The sequence below is a fragment of the Puma concolor genome, chromosome D2 (assembly GCF_028749965.1).
Source record: "Puma concolor isolate L17-30 chromosome D2, mPumCon1.1.hap2, whole genome shotgun sequence".
Lineage (NCBI taxonomy): Eukaryota > Metazoa > Chordata > Mammalia > Carnivora > Felidae > Puma > Puma concolor.
Genome location: NC_141677.1, coordinates 33,377,024 through 33,399,312, shown reverse-complemented (window position 1 = coordinate 33,399,312; position 22,289 = coordinate 33,377,024). Strand labels below are relative to the sequence as shown.

The 22,289-nt window shown below is 58.5% G+C and overlaps 2 protein-coding genes across 14 annotated transcripts in view; one reads left to right on the top strand and one right to left on the bottom strand.

Annotated features, from left to right (window-relative positions):
* The window catches only part of CDH23 (cadherin related 23), a 418,091-nt gene that overhangs the window by 72,570 nt on the left and 323,232 nt on the right, over positions 1-22,289 (bottom strand). For 4 of the 6 annotated variants that reach the window (XM_086679923.1, XM_086679916.1, XM_086679918.1 and 1 more), the window contains exons 28-33: positions 14,091-14,151; positions 13,005-13,153; positions 7,772-7,907; positions 5,819-6,207; positions 4,628-4,721; positions 291-451 (exon numbers count right to left, since the gene is read on the bottom strand). In XM_086679923.1, coding sequence (XP_086536049.1) covers positions 291-451; positions 4,628-4,721; positions 5,819-6,207; positions 7,772-7,907; positions 13,005-13,153; positions 14,091-14,151 — 990 coding nt within the window. Of the gene's footprint in view, positions 1-290; positions 452-4,619; positions 4,722-5,818; positions 6,208-7,771; positions 7,908-13,004; positions 13,154-14,090; positions 14,152-22,289 lie in introns of all 6 variants that reach the window. The other 2 variants (XM_086679917.1, XM_086679919.1) reach the window with 1 other exon arrangement.
* CD2H10orf105 (chromosome D2 C10orf105 homolog) lies at positions 4,848-21,273 on the top strand. Of its 8 annotated transcripts, none has more exons than XM_086679935.1 (2): positions 4,848-4,968; positions 19,318-21,273. In XM_086679935.1, exon 2 carries the CDS (start codon positions 19,323-19,325, stop codon positions 19,689-19,691), a length of 369 nt encoding a protein of 122 aa, XP_086536061.1. In that variant the 5' UTR covers positions 4,848-4,968; positions 19,318-19,322; the 3' UTR covers positions 19,692-21,273. The 8 variants fall into 8 exon arrangements, with proteins under 8 accessions (XP_086536061.1, XP_086536060.1, XP_086536056.1 ...); XM_086679934.1 differs by lacking the exon at positions 4,848-4,968 and adding an exon at positions 15,758-15,981; XM_086679930.1 differs by lacking the exon at positions 4,848-4,968 and adding an exon at positions 16,021-16,596.

Here is a 22,289-nt window from a genome sequence, read left to right as displayed (position 1 = left end):
ACGGGTGTGGATAAGGGGAGGCAGGAGTCACCGGGAGAGATAAACCCTTGTGCTTTTAGCCTGCCGTGGAGGGCTGAGCTGTGGCCGGCCTTCGGGCTCTGTGTTCACCGGATCCGGGCAGGGCCAACAGCCTGCACAGCGCTGCCTCCTTTCCTTGACCGTGGACTCGGGTTGAGGGCAGGGCAGCGCTGCCCGGGGCTGGGCGGAACCTGAATGACTCTCCTCGAGCTGAGAGGCTGCAGAAGCCTCCTACTGGCAGGCAAGATCCTGGTATTTTACGTGGCGCCCACCTGCCCATTGCTGCCAGCGTCGGGGTCCCGGGCCTTGACGGTGGCCACACGCTGGCCCACGGGGCAGTCCTCAGGCACGCTGACTGCTGAGTCGGAGGTGAAGTCAAACCGGGGACTGTTGTCATTCTCGTCCAGCACCGTGATGTAGACCTGTGGGGAAGGTAGCCAGAGACCTAGCCCCTCCTTCCCCTTCCCGGTTCCAAACGCCAGGCTCCCACCGTGGGTCCGGTGGGGACCAGACCTCTGATGATTCCGAAATGGCAGGTAGCGCTGAGAGCCTGCCTGGGCCAGTCTGGACTTTCCACGGGGATCTCGGGCACATTTTTCCCAGCGGTATGATGGGAGAGGGTTGTACGTACCGCTGTGCTGGGGCCAGGACAGCAAGGAAGGGTGTGGGGGACTCAGAGCTAGAAGGCGTGGGCCTTGGCTGAAGGGGGCAGAGGCTACTCAGGAAAAAAATCCATGAGGAGTGCCAGCTTGGCGTTGGTAGGGCTTCCTGTTTTTCAAGAGGAACTAGGAACCCACATTTTTATGAGGAATTCGGTGGTGATTAATAAAAACTAAAGGAAACACTTATGTGCAGGCTGGCCAAAACACATCTGGCCGCCAGAGACTGCCCGAAGGCCTCTTCTCTTGTGCATCTGGGTCAGGGGGAAGGAAATAGGGCTTAGGCACAGGAGGGGGCCGTGAGGTAGCTTGGGGGCCCCAGTGGGGACAGGAGAGGAATTTCCAACTGTCAGATGAAAACTGGGAACGTGCAAATTGCAGACAAAGAGCATGCTGTTTTGTGTCTGCAGCTCCTAGCTCTCGGACGGACGGACACACCGCTCCTTAGGTTCACCGACGTGAGGGTTCAGGTAGGGCGGGAGGAGGCTCAGGTTTTAGGGATCCCAGGCCAGGCTTCCTCCCACTGCCCCGCTCCAGGCCAGACCTCATCCTCTCCTTCCCCGGGCCTGGGGTTAAGGGGCTCCCAGGCCTGCCTGCCTACCCCCAGTGTATACAGGCCCCCGCTCCCACAGAGGAGATCACCGCATCCTCCCTGCCCATCAGGTCTTCCTTCTTTCCATCCTAGCCACGCCTCCGTACCTTTAGGCAGCTGTCACAGCCGCCAGGCAACAAGCCCAGGCTTAGTGACAGCACCAACTCCACCATTTACTGGCTGTGTGGCTTTGGAAAAAATTATTCAACCTCTCTGACCTTCCATTTCTTCAACTGAAAGTAGGAACAAAAACACATACAGCACCGGGAGGCTTTGGGGAATGGAGGAGCGAACAAGAAGTCGAGGGGTGGGACAAGGTGGTCCCCGTCCCGTGCCCTGCCTGGCAGACACACGTGATCTCACGAGCCAAGGCTTTGCCCATCCGTCATGATTTTGGTCAGGGAGTTCTGTGAAGTCCCAGAGCCCCAGTCTGCTCACCTGTGAAATGGGTACAATAATGCCCACCATGCTGTCAGGGCAGAACCAGACAAGGCTTCTGTGCCCTGATTCCTCCCAAACTCTCTGGCCGGGGTCAAGGCCTGCTTTAGGCTTCCTGTGCTCCCTTCCACCATAGGGCCTTTGCATATGCTATTCCCTCTGCCTTCACACTCTTCCTTCTTGGCTGGGTAAATGTCTGTCTATGCTTTCTGTGGATCTCAGCTTGAGTCATTTCCTCAAGGAAGCCCTCCTCAATTTCCTTGGCATCTTATTACACATTTTCCTGTAGCATACGTTTATTGGTGTGATTATTGATTTATTAACGTTTGTTTATTTTTTTGGGGGGGGAGGGAGGGAGGAAGGGGCAGAGAGAGAGGGGGGACAGAGGATCCAAAGCGGGCTCCACGCTAACAGCAGAGTCTGACGCGGGGCTCGAACTTGAGAACCGTGAGATCATGACCTGAGCCGAAGTTAGAGGCTCAACCGACGGAGTCACGCGAGTGCCCCTACTGGTGTGATAACTTAATCAATATTCCTCTCCTCTCCCACTGTATCTTATGTTTGTGAAGACAGAGGCTGTGTCTGATCTTGGTTTCCTGTTGTACCCTGAGCCCAGCCCACAGCCTGGCACACAGTAAGTGCTTCCTCTAGGATCACCACTGGGGTGTCCTTTGTGAGGTGCTCCCAGCATGGGGAGTCAGCCTCAGTGGGTGAGAACAGAGGGCAGGGGCCAAGGTTTACAGCATTAGATCTGGGTCTGTGTTCCTGCCCAGGGCCTCACGATCTATATCTTCTTCCCCTGGTCCCAAAGGCCTGATGGTGTTACTCAAGAGCCTGCCCCAGTCTGTCCCTTCCTGCTGCCTCCCCGCCCCTCCCAGGGCCCACGGGGGCTGCTGGGGTCAGGGAGGAGTCAGGTGTAGGTGAGCTGTGGTTTGGGGGTTCCGGCCTTGCAGAGGAAATGGTGTCACCTTTAAAAGGCCCCTCAGCCTGCCTCCACCCTAGCACCTCCGACAGTGCTTGGGCCGACAGGGCAGGTGTATCTGGCACAGTGGCCCCTGGAGCCTGAGAGGAAGCCAGGGCAGAAGCAAAAGGCCATAGGTCCTGCTTCCTAGAAGAGGGTGAAGTGACTGGAAATCCAGGGGCCTGCACAGAAGTGCACGTTCTGAAATGCCCTTGCCAGCCCAGCCCATGCAGAGGAAGAAGGGCTTCCGCAGCCTTGGTGGGGAGGGTCCTAACCATCCTGCTGCTTCTCAGGCTCCACCTGGCCTCGGCTCCCAGACTCCCCACACTACGATGGGTGAGCTGCAAATGGGCCCAAGCTGCAGATGAGGCTGCCAAGGCCCAGTGAGAGGGCCCCATGGAACCCGAGTCTCAGCAACTCTGGCTGGGGTCGCCAGGAGCCTGAGCTGGGAGGTACGGGACACAGGGCACCTGCCTAGTGTCCCCCACTGAGGGTTCTGCTCACCGGCTGCCCTCTGGGACTCCTAGTGGGCCAAGGGGAGCTATGTGGCTCCCGGCTGCTCATGGCCTCACTACCCCTAGGCTGGCCCCGTGGATGGCGGGGGCTTTGGGGTACCCTCAAGCCCCCGCCAGGGCCATTGGAACTGAGTACCTGCAGGGGGCAGTGGCGCAGAGAACCCCAAGCAAGCGCGTTTGGCTCTTAGCCTGGACAATAGGTTGATTTCTATCCCTCTAGGCTAATGTGATAGGGACTGGGTGGGGAGTGAAAATGTGGTCGTAACCAAGACTGCTGCTGAGCTGGCTGCCCCATGTGACCTACAGACGGCCTGCCCGGACTGGCTGGGACCCAAGCCGAATCAATTGTCAATGTTCTCATCGTCACTGCAGGATGCCACCCCGGGGCATTTCAGCCCGAGCCTCCCAGCCTGAGGTCCCTTGCCTGCCTCTCCCACCCTCCTAGGAACCTTGCCTGACACCTGTGACCTCGGCAGTCATGCTCCTCAAAACGCTCTGAGCATGTGGTCTCTGCCCTCAAGCCCTTCGAGTCCTCGAGGGCAGTGACTCACCCTGTGACCATGGCTGCCCTTGTCTAGGACCCCTCAGGCCCTGGCACTGTGTGTCCCACCTCACGTGCACAGTAATAGAATGCGCTCCTTCCCCCAACCCCCGAGAGAGGGCGAGGTTCCTCTTTACCGATGCCACTCCCATGATATGCTCCTTGGGTCTTGGGGTCTAGTTTACAAAGGGCTTCTTATCCGTCACCGCCCGCCAGCGTCAGGGCTGCTGGCACCATCCTCATTTTAGACCCAAGGAGGGGAAGCACAGAGAAGTGGAGCGACTTGCCCGTGTCACCCAGCCAGTGAGGAGCAGAGCTGGGGCGAAGCCTCAGCGTTCCTTCCATCGTGTGTTCCACCTACGGCGAGCTAGGGTCCCCGCCCCGGGCCCCGTGGGCTGGTGGGAAGGGCAGAGCCGGAGATGGGGAATGTGCCCGAGAGGGCTGGGCCCGAGGGGGCTGGGCAGGAACCTGCTGCAGGCCTGTCCCTGTGCCTGTCTCCAGCGGAAGCAGGAAAGTGCAGGGCTACATGGGGACCGAACCGACAACGGCCACAGCCAACACACAGGGGGGAGCCCCGGTCCACAGGCCACTCACCTTCTGTAGGCAGGCCCGGCGGGAAGCCACGGGAGAGAAGAGGCAAGGGTGCGAACAGTTAGCAGTCTGCAGCGCTCCCAGCACCCGCCAACGCCCCCCGCACCGCACCCCTCCCTCCGGCTCTCTGTCTGTGGTCTCTGGGCCACCCGGGGAGGTGTGGCACGACTGGCCACAGCGGTCAAAAGCCTCACCCATTTGTGGCCTGGCCCGTGCGTGGGGTGGCTGGTGAAGATGCAGGCTTTGGGGTGCCTTGGGGGCAGTGAGCTATACCTGTGGGGCTCTCACCCGGGGACCCACTCACCACGGTAGAGTCCGCCTTGGGGCCGCCGTCATCTGCCACCACCGTCAGGGTGTAGAAGTCGCCTTTTTCCCGGTCCACCAGGCCCTTGACTGTGATCACACCCTGTGGGGAGGGGGCCAGACGGGCGAGTGACAACGTCCTACCCACCGGGCGGAGGCCACCCCGCCCCCAAGCAGCCCCGCGCTCCCCAAACCAGAGTCCTCGCTACTCCCAAACCTTCTGCCTACTTCCCCACTTCCTTGTCGCTCCCTCTGCCCGGCAGAACCTCCCCGTAAAGCTCTGTCGGCCCAAACCCTACTTCTTTCTCAGATCTCACTCAGATGCCACCTCTGCCGGCTTCCCCAGCCAGGTAAGATCCCTCTCGCTTGGGCCTCAGGCAGCAACATCACACCCGCGTTGTAGTTCTCTTTACATCTTCCCTTGCGGTGCCCTGATGTGCACCCTTGATTACGCCTGCTTCTCCTCTCAGTCTCAGGACTCTTTGAAGGCTGGGAACGCTTGTTCATCTTTGTGAACCCAGTATTCCCTAGGATAAGGCCTGTACACTGTGCACTTGCCTATTTAAAAAATTTTTTTTAATGTTTATTTATTATTGAGAGAGAGAGAGAGAGCATGAGCAGGGGAGGGGCAGAGAGAGGGGGAGACACAGAATCCGAAGCAGGCTCCAGGCTCCGAGCCGTCAGCACAGAGCCCGACGTGGGGCTCGAACTCACAAACTACGAGATCATGACCTGAGCCGAAGTCGGTCGCTCAACCAACTGGGCCACCCTGGCGCCCCTACGCTTGCCTATTTTCAAAGAGGGGAGGCCGAGAAAAGACACGTTAAAGCAAAGATGGAAGAGTAAGATCCAGACGGTAGATGAGAGACTGGCTGCTACCGAGCTAAGACTAGCTACTGTGATGAAGCACTTTATATCTGAGCTTCCTAACAGCCAAGGTAAAAAGAGAAATGTGATGACTTACCTAGCTGTCGCTGTCTGGTAACAAGAAGGTTACCGGGTTGCCTACATATAAACTTTACCTTAACCCTGAATATGGAGAGGAATGTTTCCTAGGGATATTTATCTCAAAGACACTTTATGACGAAGAGGAGAGTGCCATGCATATTGAAGGAGCTCAATAAATGTTGGTTAGCTGTAAAAGGATTGAGCTTCCTGCCCCTTAGAGCCCTTGCTGTGTCTGCTCCCAGTCTCCCTCACCGTGATGGAATCTATCTTGAAGAGGGCTTTGGCCTGGGTGCTGGTATAGGCGTCGAAGCGGTAGGTGATCTGATTGAGGTTGTCAATGGAGTAGGCCTGGACCCGCACAATCTCGGTGCCCAGGGCCAGGTTCTCCAAGATGGCAGCCTCGTAGGAGGCATTGGAGAACTGCACAGCCTCGTCCAGCTCGTTGAGCAGAGTGATGTAGACGCTGCAGAAGCCCTGGTTGAAGGGGGGTGCCTGGTCGGTGGCAGACACGTTCATCAGGTAGCTGGTTTTGGTCTCATAGTCCAGGTAATCCACGGTGATGATAAGCCCCGTGCTCTCGTCAATCTCAAACTTCCCCTCCGCGCCGGACAGAATGCGGTAATTCACCAGGCCACCGTCCCCTGTGGGAACACCCAAGAGGTTGTGCTGTCCCAGACCGGTGTGGGGCTGCCCTGGGGCTTCCCAAGGTGCCGCCAGCACACCTGCTGCTGACTCTGAGGGACACAGGGTGAGGGGCCTTGGCCGGCCTGCCCGGTGTGCACTGTCCCCCACCCCTGTGGGCTGGGTTGTCCCAGGAGCAGCGGCAGAGGACGGGGTCAAGGTCTGTGTGGACAGCAAGGCCCAGCACACACAACCCCTCTCGGGCTTGGCTTTGGCATGAGAGAGGCACTGGTGGGATTTGGTTCTGCTTCTGGAGCCTCCAAATTCAAGTTCAGGTATCTCCCTTGGGTATTTGGACATTAGGGATCTCTTGTCGGGGGAACTTTCATCTACAAAGTGTCAGACAGGGGCAGCATCCTCAGAAGTGACCGACACTCCCTGTGGCCCCTCCAGCCAAAGGGTTCTAGTAACAGGGATACCTCCCCACCCCCCCCCACCCCCCACTCCTCCACTTCAAACCCTTGGCCTCAGCGTGCTCTTCAACAGGAGTTCGAGTTGGGATTCCTCAGCTGAAGTCCACAGGCATTGAAGGGAATGGCCATAAAACCACTCAGGAAATCTCAGACTTCCTTGAAAGCATTTGCAAAGCTCGGGATGGATATACATCTTTCTGGGATTTTTCTAGGGAGGGATGCACAGCTCTCACTAATTTCTCAAAAGGATCCCTGACCCAGAAAAGGCCACGAAGCAGTGGGCAACGGTGACGTGTGGGATCTGACTCGTACGAAAGTGCCATATAAGGAATGGCAACCGACCTGAGAGTTTTCAGGCCTATTGCTCCCGCCACCCCATCCTGTGCCCCAGCGGGGCTGAGGGTGCGGAGAGGGGCTGACATGAGGTGACGCTGGGGGGCTGGGAAGCTGGGAGCAGCTCAGGGAGCCTCTCCAGGGGGGCAGTGGACCCCTAGGAAAGGGTCCCACTCTGGCTGCATCCCTGGCTGGGGGTAGTGGCCCACATAGCTGGGCCCCATGAAGAGGGCCACAGTGACCTGGCCCCATTCTCCTTTGTTGTGCACTGCCACCTGGGGCCCTCTCTGGCGCTCAGGGTCCTTGGCGAGGTCTCGACTGCCTTCAGAGCATTGCAGAACCCTGCCCTTTGTGGAGCAAGTGTGTGTCAGGCCCTGAGCTAGGCCTGTAGGACACGGAGCCGCTTCTGGCTGGAGCAGCAGGCTTCAGCCAGCTGTGTGACAAGTCCTTTACCTCCCCCAGCACTGCCCGGCCCCTGGCCAAAGGCTAGCCAGGAGCTGCGGGTCCCCCAGTGAGAAACCTAGACTTTCCAAGCTTGGGACCTACCCTCTCTCCATCTGGAGACTGGAACAACTCCCTGACTTCAGTCCTTCTAGGCCTGTGCATCTGGTGGGGATGCTACCAGGACTGTCCCCAAAGCCCCTCCCCAGCTTGGGAGCTGCTGGATGGGGGAGCCCGAGCCATCCCAAGGAAGACAGGCTCCACAGGAGCAGGAGGGATGAGCTGGAGGGGGTCACTCTAGGGAGCCGGACTCCCCTGTTTCCCCAGCCGGCCTCACCAGTGTCTCGATCTGTGGCTCGGACGACGATGACCGATGTGCCGATACCCGCGGTCTCTCGAAGCCCCAGGCGGCTGTACTGCTGCTGTGTGAACACGGGGGCCTCGTCATTGACATCCTCCACATACACTATCACCTGTAGGAGCCAGACCGGGGGTGGAAGGTCAAGGTTGGGTGGAGACCCGAGAAGTCCAGGGCTGGGCCCACCTGGGCCTGCATGTGTGGCCGCTGCTCTCCCGGGCCAGCGGTGAGCTCTCTATGGAAGGCCTGGGGCTATCTGGTTGGTCACCATGTCCCCCGACCTTGCACGGTGCCGGGCATGGGGCAGGTGCTCAAACATCATTTTATCGTTCTCTTGGTTCCGCCACTAACCCTGTGGGAACCCGTGACTCTTTGTGGCCGTCAAGTTTCTCAGCTATGACACAGTAACGTATCGGCGTCATGATTCATGCTCTGAGCCATTTCTAGGGTTGTTATGAAGACAAAACCAGCCAGGCCTTGCAAAAGTACTTAAAAAGTTGAAAGTGACCCCATTCAAACATCAGCAGAGGACGCTGGTGCTCAGACCCCTGTGGATGCTCAGGCACCTTCTCTGAATGTTCTTGCTGTCTGCGGCCAGGAACCGTGGCTCTCTTTGGGGGACTAACCCCAGCCCACCCAGGCTGCTGAACACCAACACCCAGAGAGCCAGAAGTGCCTGGGAATTCTGTCCACCCCCCCCCCCCCGCCCCAACACACACACCAGGGGCGGTCCTTAGCCAGTGGCTGATGGGCGTGGAGTATAAACACTGGCTTCCTCAGCCCTGATTGGGTCCTTGGAGTGATTCTCTCCAGAGCTCTCTGTGGGACTGAGCCAAAGTTCCCACAGGGCGGCCCTTCCTTCCTGGTCCCATGCCCCTTTTGGCAAATTCTCCTGGGGATCCTTTCTCCTTATCACCTTCATAGCAACTCTTGTCTCAGGATTTGCTTCTGAGGATCCTGGCCAAGAAAGTGCCTATATCCGAACTGCAGAATTAGGCACAATTTTCATCACTGCTTAGGTGTACTTTCTAATTGCTCTTTAAAGAACATGTGTCTGTGCGGAACAGAACGAAAACAGTTTAAGAGCTGTTAGTGGAGAGAGAGTCTGTGGCTAGAGATCAGGGTCATGGCTCTTCCTTTTGCCACACCACCTGCCCCTGCCCCTCACCTACACACAGGGGCACGGGGAGGGTCTGGCCCAGGATGGGCAGGACCAGGTCTGTGTCCAGAAGGAGCAGTGTGGTAGGGAAGGGGCGCGTGTCACAGAGCGCTGGTGCTTAAGGAGCCACAGGGAGGCCCAGGGCCTTTGCCTCTTCTCCAAGATGGGGGGGACTGTGCCCCAGGCAATGTGAGAGCACTAACATTGGGTTTCTGGTTCATCGCTGCCTTTGGGATCAGCCCTGGGTTCTTTAGCTGTTATTATTAAATTTATTTAGAGAGAGAGAGAGGGAGAGAGAGAGAGGGAGAGGGAGAGAGAGAGAGGGAGAGAGAGAGAAGGGGAGAGAGAGAGGGGGAGAGAGAGAGGGGGAGAGAGAGAGAGGGAGAGAGAGGGAACGCCAGCATGAGAGAGCAGGAGCAGGGGAGAGGGAGAGAGAGAGAATCTCAAATAGGCTCTGCACTGTCAGTGCAGAGCCCGGCGCGGGGCTTCATGCCAAGAACCGTGAGATCACGACCCGGGTTGAAGCCAAGAGTTGGATGCTTAACTGAGTGAGCCACCCAGGCACCCCTACTCTGGCTTTTCTTCTGGGCTTAGCTGGAAAGTTGCTGAAGAAAGTGAAGGGGCTTCTGTTAGCACAAGCACAAACGGTGGCCTGACCAGTAGAGGACTTGGGGGCTGGGGGAGGCTGGTAGCAGACGTAGGGGGGCAGAGAGGCACATGCGGGCAAAGGTTTTTCTACTTCCCTGCTCTTGGGGTTCCTGAGCCCTGCTGTGTCATCACATTTTCATGTCCAGACGCCCAGAACCCACTATGCAAACTAAAGTGCCCGCCCCGGAGTGCAGCTGCTTACGAACTGGAACCTTCTAAGTCTGGCTTCACCAAGAACTTGGCTGGGAAGATGCTGGGTGGGGTGGGTGTGGGGGGAATTTGCATGGACGAATTTCGGGAACTCTCTTTCTGTAAACAGAAACTAACCATCCATCTTTCAAAACCGTCAGCCTTCCCCTTCCCGAGTGTGCTCGTCCAAATGGCCTTTCCTCCAAGGGTCGTGGGGACAAAACCAGGGCCACTCTGCCAGCACGATAAGGAGGACGGAGGTGGCATGGAGCCTGGGTGTGGCCCGTTCTTCTATGAGGCTGTCTCCATACCTCTAAGCCTCTTGTTGGTTTCAGCCTTGTTTTTAGCAGCAGAGACAGGAGGCAAAACGGTGTGGTTTACAAACCTGAGAGACACAGATGTACAGGAAACGCCCAGGTCTGCCAAGCTCTTGTGAGCGGGAGGGCTCAGCGACCGAACCACCAGGCTCCCTGGAGAACCAGCCCCACTGTCTGCCCAGCGCTGTGCCCTCCAACAGGGACAGGGGAGGAGATGTGTGCACAGGCGTGTGCAAAATCGCAGTGTGCATGTGAGGTCCCCGGTCTCTAGGGGGACTTTCTGTGCTCCCGGGCCCTGGTCTCTGAAGTGGGAACTGGAGAATAGAGTGGTGCCTAGGGGCCGTCTCCACTGCTGCTGGGCAAGTGAATCTGGGGCAAAGCTGGAGTCCCCACACTGTCTTCAGGGAAGCTCCCAGGTTTCCTGGGGCCCAGAGGTGTGGCGGCTGTGTCTTACAAGGGCTATCAAGCCCCCGCCCTGGGTGCCGGCTCCTAAATTCCCACCTTAAAATGACTCGGGTTTTGGGCAGCGGTCTCTGTGCTCCGAAGGGCCTGTATATAGGGCAGCACGGTGTAGTACCTGAGAGCACAGACCTGCCTGGACGGCCGGGGCGTGAAGCCCAGCTCTACCCTTACTGCTATGGGACCCTAAGCATGTTGGCCAACCCCTCTTTGCCTCAGTCTACTCCTCTGTACAATGGGTATAATGACAACGCCTCCCTCGTAGGGCTGTTAGGAGGGTTAAAAGAGTTCAATGAGGGGCGCCTGGGTGGCGCAGTCGGTTAAGCGTCCGACTTCAGCCAGGTCACGATCTCACGATCTCGCGGTCTGGGAGTTCGAGCCTCGCGTCGGGCTCTGGGCTGATGGCTCGGAGCCTGGAGCCTGTTTCCGATTCTGTGTCTCCCTCTCTCTCTGCCCCTCGCCCGTTCATGCTCTGTCTCTCTCTGTCCCAAAAATAAATAAACGTTGGAAAAAAAAAATTAAAAAAAAAAGAGTTCAATGACAGGGGCGCCTGGGTGGCTCAGTCCATTAAGCGTCCTACTCTTGATTTTGGCTCAGGTCATGATCTCAAGTTCGTGAGATCGAGTCCTGTGTCGGGCTCTGTGCTGACAGGGCAGAGCCTGCTTGGGATTCTCTCTCTCTCTCTCTCTGCTCCTCCCCACCCTCCTCCTAAAAAACAAAAAAATTTAAAAAAGAAAGAGGAAAGGGTTCAAGGACAGAAAGCACTTCGAGTTCACATGAGGGTTTGCTCTTCCTCATGGCCCAAGGGGAGAGGACAGAAAGGAGCGTGTCCAAGCAGGTGTGCTTCTCAGTGTCTCATCCCTGCGCTGACCGTCACAGCCTGGCTTCGATCTATATGCCCTGGGGCACTGCACACCATTTTGTCTACCAAGGTTGGTGGCTAAAGGAGGTTTGCAGTCACAATGCCGAGGCCGACAGGGGCAGGCCCTGGAGAGAGTGCCCACCTGCTCCCGGGAGGGTGGGGAGTGAGGGGCCACAAGGGGGGCCGTGATCAGGAAGCCAAAAGTCCAGGGAGCCAACCCGAGCTACCCTGACATCAGTCACTCTGCGGCCTGAAGTCGGCTCCACAAATAGCAAGCCGTGACGCGAGTGCGCTAATCAGCACGCGAGCAAGCGATTCGCAGTCGTGCAGGTGAACGTGGCCGTGGGGGGATGCCCCGGGGCACGTGGTGCGACCGGCAGTCACCAGGGCGCTGGAATCATTCCAAGCAGCCCCAAGGTGTGAAAGCCCAAGGGGGTGTGACTCCCTGAGCCGTCCGTGCCTGGACAGACCCTCACTCAGAGGGGCAGCTGTAAGGACCCAGGTTTCTCTTTCCATCTCCTCCTGGGGCAAAGCTGCGGGGGCATCAGCAGATGGGCCAAGGCCGAGTCACCTACTCTCTAGCGCCTCCCGCATGATGGTGACCCAGGCTTCTGTTCATTGTTTCCAGCCCCGGGGAAAGAGCGGGGTGGAGATGTGGCTGATAAGAAGCTCATACTCAGTCCTGGGTAAAAGTCCCTGCCTGCTCCCCACCCCGGCTTTTCCCACCTTCCTCCTACTCTTCACCTTTGGGGTCTGACTCACTTTCCACCTGGTGCTGGGGAAGGGGCTGTGAGCTGCTGAGTGTGCAGTGGGGGTAGGGTGGGGTGGCCTCGAGAGGTCGTGTCCTTTGCCTCAGCCATCCCTCTGCCACGGGGCAGAATAGTGTATAAACCGGCCCAGCCACTAGGGGTACCGGTGTGTCTGTTTTCGACCATTCGGGAAGATCAAGGTTAACCTGATTTCAGCCGCGTAGGGCAGAGGCTCGAGGCGAGTGAGGGTGGGCGGAAAAGAATACGTTTGTTGCAGCAGCCGGGAGCGGTAACTGGAATATTTTGGGGGACACTTTCAATGGGAAGTGCGCGGAGCCTGGACTCAGGAGTCCTGGCTCGAGTCCTGGTCCGGCACTAGCGACGCCTCTGTGCCTCAGTTTCCTCACGCAGACTGAAGTTGGCAACGTCTCTATTTCCGAGATCGTAACTGTGAGATTTCCCTAGCGAGTGGCGTGGCTGTGGGGGTTAGCAGGGTAAGGACACCCCTCCCGTCTCTTAGGACCGACATCGGTATCGCTGACCCCCTTCCACATCTGGAGAAACTGAGGCTCAGAACAAAAGGACGCTTCCAAGATCCCAGGCTGGGCTCTGGCCTCCTCGACCACACACCTAGTCCCGGGTCACTCAGCAACTAAAACCAGTGGCTCCCGGCCCCCACCGAGCCTTAGCTGGTGGCCATCTCTGGTCCGGCTGTGGTCTCGGCCCAGCTCTGAGGCCACTGCTGAAGGGGAGGCAGGGCTTCACGGCCTGCTGACTGGCTATGTGCCAGCCCCTCCCTCCCCCTCCTCCCCCCCCCCCCCCACCTTACCCTGACGGAGCTCCGCATGGGGCCCAGGTCATGGTTGTAAGCCTCCACTATCAGCACGTGGGATGAGTTCCGTTCTCGGTCCAGGGGCCGGGGCCCTCGCATCAGGAGTCCGTTGCCGACGTGGATCCGGAAGTTGTTGCCATGGTTACCTGTGCCGAGGGACAGAGGAGATGCATGGGCTCTGGCCTGGAGCAGGGCATGGGATGTTCATAGCATGGCGATGGGGAAAATGTGGGGCCCGGACCCCTAGAATGCTGACCCCGCACAGAGGTCTCAGCAGCCTGGACAAAGCCTACGATGGCAAGGAGGCCTCTGCCTCACGCTGCCCTGGCCTGGCAGGATTTGAGGGAGGGGACGGGAGCCCACCTTGTACCCTCCTTATGGGAAGGCTGGGGGTCCCCTGAGACCCCTATACGACGTTTCAGGGGATTCAAAATTTCAGAAAGATCTGGGACAGTACAAGAAGAGACACAAAGGCAAGTTCTCTGTGGGCTGTTGAAGTGAGGATTTTGTGTATATCTTTGGGCTGGTCCAGGACTTTCCACCGTCCTGGGGTAAGAGCACGCCGATTTTCCGCTGGGGGGGTCCACCCTCCTCCACCATCAGTCCACGTGCTTTGCGCAGGGGTGGTTTTACCCCCGATTCCAAGAGCGGGCAGATCGGCGTATTTCAATCTCTGGCCAATAGTAATCGGGTCAGGGATGGTCACGTGATGCTGGCTGGCCCAACGAGACTCCCGGCCAGCTCGCTGAGGGCACCTTCCCAGTGTCTGAGTGATGTTGGGCTGGTGACAATGTCTGGGGGGCTCACTGCCGGGGGCCGCCCTCCCCCAAGGCCCCCTCTGTCAGGGTGATTTCCCACTCGAGGCACTCCAGGAGGACAGCAATCAAGCGCAGCAGGCTCACTTCAAAGACACCCAACTTGGTGCGAACGATCAGAGAATGTCCGTTTCCCCCCTCTGCCCGCCGCCCGCCGCCCGTGTGTGTGGCTTGTATGGCGCCTAAGGCTTCCTTGGCCTCCCTTCCCAGACTCCCGGCAGCCTGGAGAAGCTCGGCCCTCCTCAGCGCAGGAGGGCAACCCACTCACCGTGAAGGATGCGGTACCACACGCGCCCAAACTCGCCCTCATCTGCATCTGTGGCTTTGAGCTGAGGGAGAATGAGACATGTCACCCCCTGAACGCCACCCCACGGGGAGAGGAGGCGCTGGTGAAGCCCCTCTCCCGCCCTCCACGCCGCCCCCAGCCCATCCTGGACAACCTGTGGTTGCCCACAGAAGCCGGGGGAGCGTCAGAGGCGAAGGACATGCCCGTCTCGACCCCCACAAGGACGCCTGTTGAGGGCTCTATGCTGCCCTGTCCTGGCAGGGGACCCGTCAGCTCTGCTCCTTGATCCTCCACCAGGGTCTTGGGGAGGGTAGGGAAGAGGGTGGAGGGTGGCACACTGGAGCTCTCTAGATCCAGGCTTGATTAGGTCAGCCCACGGGAGCCTGCTTTCCTCCTTCCTCCTTCTGAGACCCCAGGAGCCTCATCTGGGGTGGGGCTGGACGTGCGGCTGCACCTCGCCCCCAGTTTTCCCGGGTGGAAGCCATTCTGGCCACGCTGAGTCCCGGCTGGGCACCGGGTACCGAAACAGCCACTTGGTGGAACCCCAGAAATCCCACCTCCCGCCAGGTGGCTCCGTACTCAACCACCCATGCGTTCGCTCCGGTCTATTTCAGGTCACCGGGGCTTGTGGGCTGTCCCTGGTGGGACCTGGGGTGTGCTGTTCTCACTCAGAGACCCCACCCAGGGTCTCTCCGTTTTCACAAGGAGTCCAGCCTCGAGGCTGCTGGCAGAGTCACCGCCAGCCCCAAGGCGGGTCCTGTCGAACCAAGAACCGAACACCTACTCTACTGCCACGTGCCTGAAGCGAGCTGAGGTCGCTCCCCCGCAGGGTGCTGCAGGAAGAGGCCCGATGGCATGGCCGGGCGGACTCGGGGCCTCGGCGTGTCGTCTCGAGTTGTGGCGAATTGCCTTGTGATGCCCTGGACCTCTCGCTTCTGGATCTGCCCTCTTCTCTCCACCTCTCACCGCAGCACCGAGGCTGCCGGGTCCTTACTGACCGGGGCCAGCGGTGGCTGGTCTGCGAGGGGGGGCACCTCATCAAAACTGGGTCAGTCTGCTCCTTCGCTGAGATTTTGGACCTTGGGCCCAGAGAAAGAGCGAGTCCACCTTCCTACTGGTGAGAAGTGGGAGTATCTGAGCTCATTTTCCACAACCCCCTCCTCACCAGCTCTGCCCCAGCCACACGGATCTCCCTGCTGGTTCTTGAATGTCAAGCACATGTTGTTTCCTCCACCGGCCAGCTCTCCCTCCGGGTTTGTGTTATACTCGCGCCCTCATCGCCTTCAGGTCTCTGCTCAAATGTCATCTGTTCCCTGACTGCTGTATGTGGAGCTGCAGCCCCCCCCCCCACTCCCCACCACTCCAATACCCAGGCTGTCCCCACCCCCATCAGCTTCTGATATACTATAACCTTGTTTACTATCTATATTCCCACGGAGAGAAGGGACTTTGTCCACTGCTATATCCTCAGTCTCTGGAACAATGGCCCAGGCACCATGATCTCTGTGCTGTATTTCTGGGAGCTTGGGCGGCGGGGGGGGGGGGTCCTCGACGGGGAAGCTGCTTACGACTTAGGCTCCTTTGCAGGCAGCTGGCTGCTGGGGAGGCTCTGGCTTCCGGGAAGAAAGATGATTGGGGAGGGGTGTGTGTGTGTGTGTGTGTGTGTGTGTGTGTGTGGTGCGGGAGAGCTGGAGAAACACCACCTGGAGGGTCTCCAAGGGCCCACCCAAACTATAAGGAACATAGCCACGGCTGGCCTTCAACTCTGTGCTTTCTGCCCTAAGATCTCTTTGACCTTTGAAAACATCGCTCACCCCTCCCTTCTGCAGCGAGACACCTTCAAAGGGCAGGTGCTTTTCTGGGAAGCTGAGTGGTAAGCCTGGGAGGTGAGGGGCGCAGGGGTGCAGGAGGGGAGGAGGGGCCCGGGAGCAGCCAGGGCCTATCACCCTGCTGCTGGGCTGTAGCCCCTCTCCTCTCTCCCCTCTCCCGGGTAACCTGGAGGCTGGCAGGCACTGAATAGCAACCCTCTGGCTACCGACCATACCATTCAAACACCCGATGGGGGAAGGTGAGGGCTGCTGCCGGGGCAGCGAAACCCTCCCCGTGACTCCCCCAGGCCTCCACCCTGCCCGCTGAGAGGGCTCCAAGGAGACCAGCTGAAGTGAGGCCCCGGGAAGGCTTGGGGAGCAACTGGGCTCCTCTGCCTGGCTCCCCTCTCCCTCTGCCCAGCCCAGTTGCCATCCCTACCCTTCTTGGCTGTCCCCTCCCCCAAGGCAGGGCCCAAACTCTTCCAGACAAAGCCAGGGCTAGCTGGAGAGTGAGTGAAGACAGCTCGCTCTGCCCAGCCTGGCTGACTGAGGGGCACAGGGCACGGCAGAGGCCGGGGCAAGTTGGGGTCACGGGTGGCACCCGGTGCTCCTTGGGCCTCTCTTGCACAGCTAAGAAGACCTTTCTACCCAGCCTGGGACTGCTGAGCGCTGGCTCTGAGGTCAGAGTTCGGGGAGCTGCAGGAGAAGGTGTGGTGAGGAAAGTGGGGCCAGACCCTTGCTGGGGGACTCTGGGGGAGGGTGTGAGGGTGCGTGCAGACCTGGGGGGTCCTTCTGCTTTCTGCAGAGTGGAAACAATGCCCAGCGAAGGACGGTGGCTGGCCCAAGGCCACACAGCAAGATGTACCCTGAGGTTAGTTCTTCTGTTCCAGCAGGTGCTGCTGTTCTAGGGACTTCTGAGGGAAAAAAGAACGTCCTTGACTGAGCTTGCAGAGATCCGTCTAAAGCAGGGGCCTGCCAGCGTGCCTTGGGCTTGCGGGCAGGGAGAAGCTTCACCTGCTCTCGAGATCATTCCTAGCCTCGGTCTGGTGGAGGCCTCTTTTCCCTGCAACCAGCTGACCCTTGGTGGATCAGAGGGATTGTAAAAGGGTCTGGTAGCTGGTTTTGCTGTGTGTTCCAGGGAGGGTGGCTTGATGTCTTCAAGCCCTTTTAGAATCGCTCGCTTCCAAGAAAACTACTAAGATGCTAATTATAGCCTCACGTGCCTTTTTATTAAAGTGCTTCCCCCAAGGACTGGAGTCTGGGCCAGCTTTGCTGGTCTGATAGGGTCCCCAGACTCATGTGACAGCCTTGAAATACTGTCCGGACTAGCAGGATTGAGACTTCTCCCGCTTCAGATTGCCCAGGGTAGGAGAGGGGGCACGTTTTCTCAGTTTTCTCCCTGTGGTGGGCACACCCCATCCCTTTTCCATGCTCATATTCAAGGGACGGCCAACCACATATGGCCGCCCAGCTGGAGTGCCCTCTAGGCCCGATGCCTGAAAGGCAGCGGCCCTGGGCAGCTAGACGGGCATCAAAGTTTCCAGCTGGGAGCCGGGAGGGGTCGTGTTCTGTCTGGAAACGTGGGAAGGAGTGGTAGCAGGGAATGGGTGGGAGGCGGGCTGTGCTGTGTGCCCTCAGTTGGCCGGGCGCAGGGTGAGGCTGCGAGCAGGAAGGAGGCTGGGCGCTGGGAGCTGGGAGTCAGGTCCTGCCGCCATTGGTGAGTGCCCGGGGTAGGGACAGGGGCTCCAGAGGGTGGGGCGGGGGGCCCTCTCCACTCCCCACTGCCTGCTGACACGGGCTCTGGGCAACCCACATACAGAGCCTTGGCACAACTCTGCAGAGCGTCACGCTGGAAACTCAACCGTAAGTTTACTCTAAGCTACAAGCCGGGAGAAAGGGGGAAACCTGCTGTCCCCGCCGCACGAAAGTATCTAAGGTCAAAGAGAAATAAAGGATCTTTTTTTTTTTTTTTTTTTTTAGGCCCTCTTTTGGACTTCCTGTCCTGCGTTTGTAGAAATCAAACATCATCAGTGCTGGCCTGAGAGCTGGCGGTGGCCCGCTTGCGTGTTTTGTTTGGCCTGTTGTAGTGTTTTACATATTTGAAAATTCATTGCACATTATTTTGGAGTCGAGTTTGTTTAACTTTGGCACCATATCCCCCTTCCTGTGCCCCTCTCCTGGTTTAACCAAATTTGCATTACTTGCCAACATTGAAACGCCAGGAACGTTTGCCTGAAAAATCCAGATTTCTGGCTTCTCTTGGGAAACCGGAAAGAGCCGGGCCTGCGTTCTATCAGCCTGGCCGAGGCACCGCCACCTGCTTGAGGGTCCTCTGTCACAAGTTATCTACCGGCCATGTGCTCTAAGGATTTTTATTTGCAATCCCAGACCTATCCAACCAGAAGCTCAGCCTGATTTTCCATCTACAAAGATTGTTTGCTGAGCTCCCTTTAGCGGGATGGCCGTGAGTGATAACAGGTACCTGGGGTCTGGAGGGGGAGTCAACCGTGTAGCTCTTTGTGGGTTCCCACCTGTTCTCAGAGCTGCTCAGTGATCTCCGAGGATTGGGAGCCACAGGGCCAGGAGTCAGGGAACCTAGTTCTGGTCTTCGCTTGGCCACTGGCTCACAGCATGGGCTTGGCCTTCCCTTGCTGGGGCCTCAGTTTCTTCCTTGTCATGGGAGCAGGTTGGGTCACACTGGGAAGCACCAGCAGGAACGCCCATGGGGCGAGGCAGGTGAAATAAGGTGTGTGGTGGACCTGTGAAGGAGTGCGGTGACCTGGGGGCCAGAGACCTCTCTAAAGGGGACAAAGGCTGCTCAGCCTCAGCTACTGAGTGCCAGGCAGGAACTGGCTGCCAGTGTGGCAATTCTCAAATTTCAAGAGCAGCCGGACATTCAGACAGCCATGTGAAATCCCTTCGTTTTGGGTTTGTGACTTTAAAAATACTCGTGATTAATTGACATTTACAAAAACACGATAAGGACCCAATGAAATGTACCTGCGGGCCCCCAGGTTGCAGCCCCAACATTAGATAATTTCTAGGGCCTTTGCCAGCTGCAGCATCCTATAACTGATAACTTGTTCCTGGTCACAGAGCAAGCTATTGACGGAGTTGGTCTTATATCCCAGGTTTTCAGGCAGAAGACTAGTGTAATTCATGAGGATTGATTTAAAAATGCCAGAAGGCATCACCCTGCTGCCTCCTCTGTAGCAAGTGGGCCGGGGGTAGAGCAGAAAGGGGACCTGGGTTCAGGCCCAGCTCTATCACTTTCTGCTGTGTGACCTGAGACTTGTCACCTCTCTGGTCCTCACTGTTCTCACCTGTACAATGGCTGTGATGCTGTCTGCGGCTAGTTTAGCAGCACCCAGCCCCCATCAACGTTCCCCTTCCTGTTGCAGGAGCCATGAGCACACAGGGTCCCAGCCCCCTCGCCTTCCTCACCGCCCCTGTCACTGCCGGCAGTCCCACAGAGGCAGTTGACCCCCTCCCGGCGCTACTCGCCCTGGCCTGCATCTTCCTTCTGCTGGCCAGCTGTCTGCTCTTCATGACCCTCTGCAAACCGGCCGCTCTGGACCCGAGCCGCAGGGCTCGGGAGTGCATGCCCCACCACCCCGGGAGCCCCAGCGAGCCCCAGCTCAGGCTCTGGAAACGCCTGGGCTCTCTGCGCCGCTCCCTGCACAGCTTCCGCAGAGGCAGGCCTGCTCCCAGACGCCCCCTGCCGGGCTGCGAGGACAACCTCGACTGTGACTGCACGGAATCTACCAAGATGTGATGGGGCGTCCCCGCCACCCAGGACCCACCAGAGGATCCTCCTGCCGCGGACACCGCCTGGAACCAGGGACTGCAGAAGGACCTGGGCCACACGCTCAGCCACAGTGGTCCCCTGTGCGTCCAGGCCTGTGGCCTTTCCCAGAGGCAGCCCCTGGAGGAAAGCCTTTCTCTCTGCCGACTCTGCAGCTGCTGCCTGCTGAAAGACTGCTGGGCCAACAGCGGGGTACCTGCAGCCATCTGACCCTCGGCTCCGGGCTCCAGAGGGTACAACCCGGGACCCCCAGCACTCTTCTCTGGCAACCAGGCACCAACCACCTCCAGGAAGCAGTGCCCCTGCTTCCCAACAGAAGTCCTGCCCACCTTCCAGGTGCCACAGTCCAGCACGGATTCCAGTTAGAGTTGCCGAATGGCCAAAGGTTCCCTCCAGCTAAACGAAATACTCCGTCCACACGGGGGGCAAGGAACTGTCTTGCCTTTGTGCCAACTCAGTGCCAGAGGCAAGAGGCAAGCCAGGGACTTCTCGCCTTGAAATCTTGGGACCTACCAGCATTCACCTAATAATCCCTGGGAGCAGCCAGCACCCTTGTGGGTCAGATGCCCGTGTGCCTGCTGGGAGGAGGGCGAACAGGAGGCTCTCAACCCTGCCTAGCCAGTCACCCTCCTGGCAGCCATCTTGGTGGCCCCCCTTCAAGGCACCTATGTCACAATGGACCAGGAAGGGGCTGAGAATGGGTTAAAGAGCTCCTTGTGAGGCCAAGGAGCTGTGCTGTGTCAAAGCGGTGGGAGGCATTGCCAGAAGCCAGAGGTGATGCCACCTGGGGTCCGAGGACACATCACAGCGTTCCTGCCTCGCCCAGGGCAGGAGGCCTCCTCCTTTTCGGGTAGGAGGGTCCAGACCTCTCCGGGACAGCTGTGGGACCTCAGGTCTGGACCACATTAGGGATGCTATCTGAGTTTTTGGCAATTGTGCCACTGACTGGCTACCTGTCAAAGCAATCCTACCCTAGAGTGGGCTTCTCGGAATTCCAAACCCCCAACTCTCCCCACAGGGTGCGGCTATGCACTCGGGGTCCCAAATCTGGAGGGTGGACGGACGGGGTATGAGCTGCCTAGTTCCTGCCACCTGCGTCCTGCTACAGGGCTGCCGGGACCCACCTTGCTGTGACTCCCAATGCAGCCAGCCAGGTCTTCTCAGGAAGTGAGCTCCAGCTTTGCCACCCCCCAGCTCCAACACCATCGCTGGTTTCCAACCGCTAGCTAGATAAAGCCACGGCTCCTTAGTGTGGTGATCGGCGTCCCCCGGGAGCTGGCTTCAAACTAGCTTTCTAGCCTCACCTCCACCCGAGACTCCAGACAAACTGAACCACCTGTCCCTAGGCCGTGGCTTACGCTTCCCAAGGCACCCCCTCCGGGAAGCCCTCTTTGCTCTCCAGCGGAAAGCCACTTTCTGCCTCGAACCACTCCTGCTCCTCACATCTCTCAGAGAAAGGATCACTTCTTCCTGGCATTGGGGGCGATCCACGTCTACGTGTCCTTCCTACAAGCCTGGAAGCTTGCAGAGAGCAAGACCATGTCCAAACCTTCACGTTGCTTCACTGGCTCCAGGCACAGAAGTAGGACGCCTCTGTTTCCCAGGTGAAGGATGGCCCCGTCTGGGTGTGCCCCAACCCCCCAAAGTTTAAGGAGTCCTGGGGAGGTGGGGGGAAGCCATCTTCTCCCTGAGACAGAAGCTTTCTCTCCAGCATGTTGGTGAGGCCCACTGTACCTTCCTTCTAGGTCAGTTTGACACAAGAGAGTGAGGCCAACTTGGCCAGAAACTTCCAAGGCCTTGGAGAAGTCACTAATGCCCGAATTTCTTCCTGAGAAACGGGGAGAATCAGGGCTGCCCTGTATTACTCACGGGCTCTAGAATTTCAGGCTGTGCAGTGTTGTGTAAATAGAAACCAATTCTTCAGGTTTAGAAAGTGGGGCAGGCCTCCTCCCACAGGGGTTTGTTACCCTCTCCCTTCCAGCCTGTGAACTTCTTCCTGGCTCCCTTCCCAGGGCCTCCCTGAGACATCCCAGGATGCACTCGGCCTACAGTCACCGGTGTCATGCCCAGGCCAGCGTCCTGCTCGGTCCTAGGTGTTCTCTTCCTGGAGACTAGGGGGTAAGGCTGCCCTGAGGCCTGAGGAGAAGGAATAGCTGGGGATGGAAAGGGAGGGCGGGGGCTGGGGGGCCCACAAAGCTCTGGCCACACCTCTAGGCATGTCCTCAGTTTGGTCCTGGGAGACTGTCAGTGAGTGGGGTGGCAGGTATTAGGCTAGAGGAGAAGCTGAGGCCAGGAAAACCTCCCCGTTCCTCCTTCTGGAACCACCCCCAGACTCTTGCAAATCCCTGTGGCTTCCTGGACTCTCCGTTCCTCTAGGAGTCAGCACCCTGCTCCCAGCCCATTTCCTGCCTTCCTCCTGCCCCGATGCAGGGAGGTGGATCCACTTCCAGCCCCTTCTGATCCTGGATCCTGGGAGTCTGCCCTGGCGGACAGGCCCAGATTTGCTGTGTTTGGCTCAGCCCCGGCCTCCCACCGCATCCAGCAACGGAGGCCTCCAGGGGGAGGTGG

Excerpts from the sequence above, each read along its gene's own strand:
- CD2H10orf105 (XM_086679935.1), top strand. The coding sequence starts at position 19,323 with ATGAGCACACAGGGTCCCAGCCCCCTCGCCTTCCTCACCGCCCCTGTC.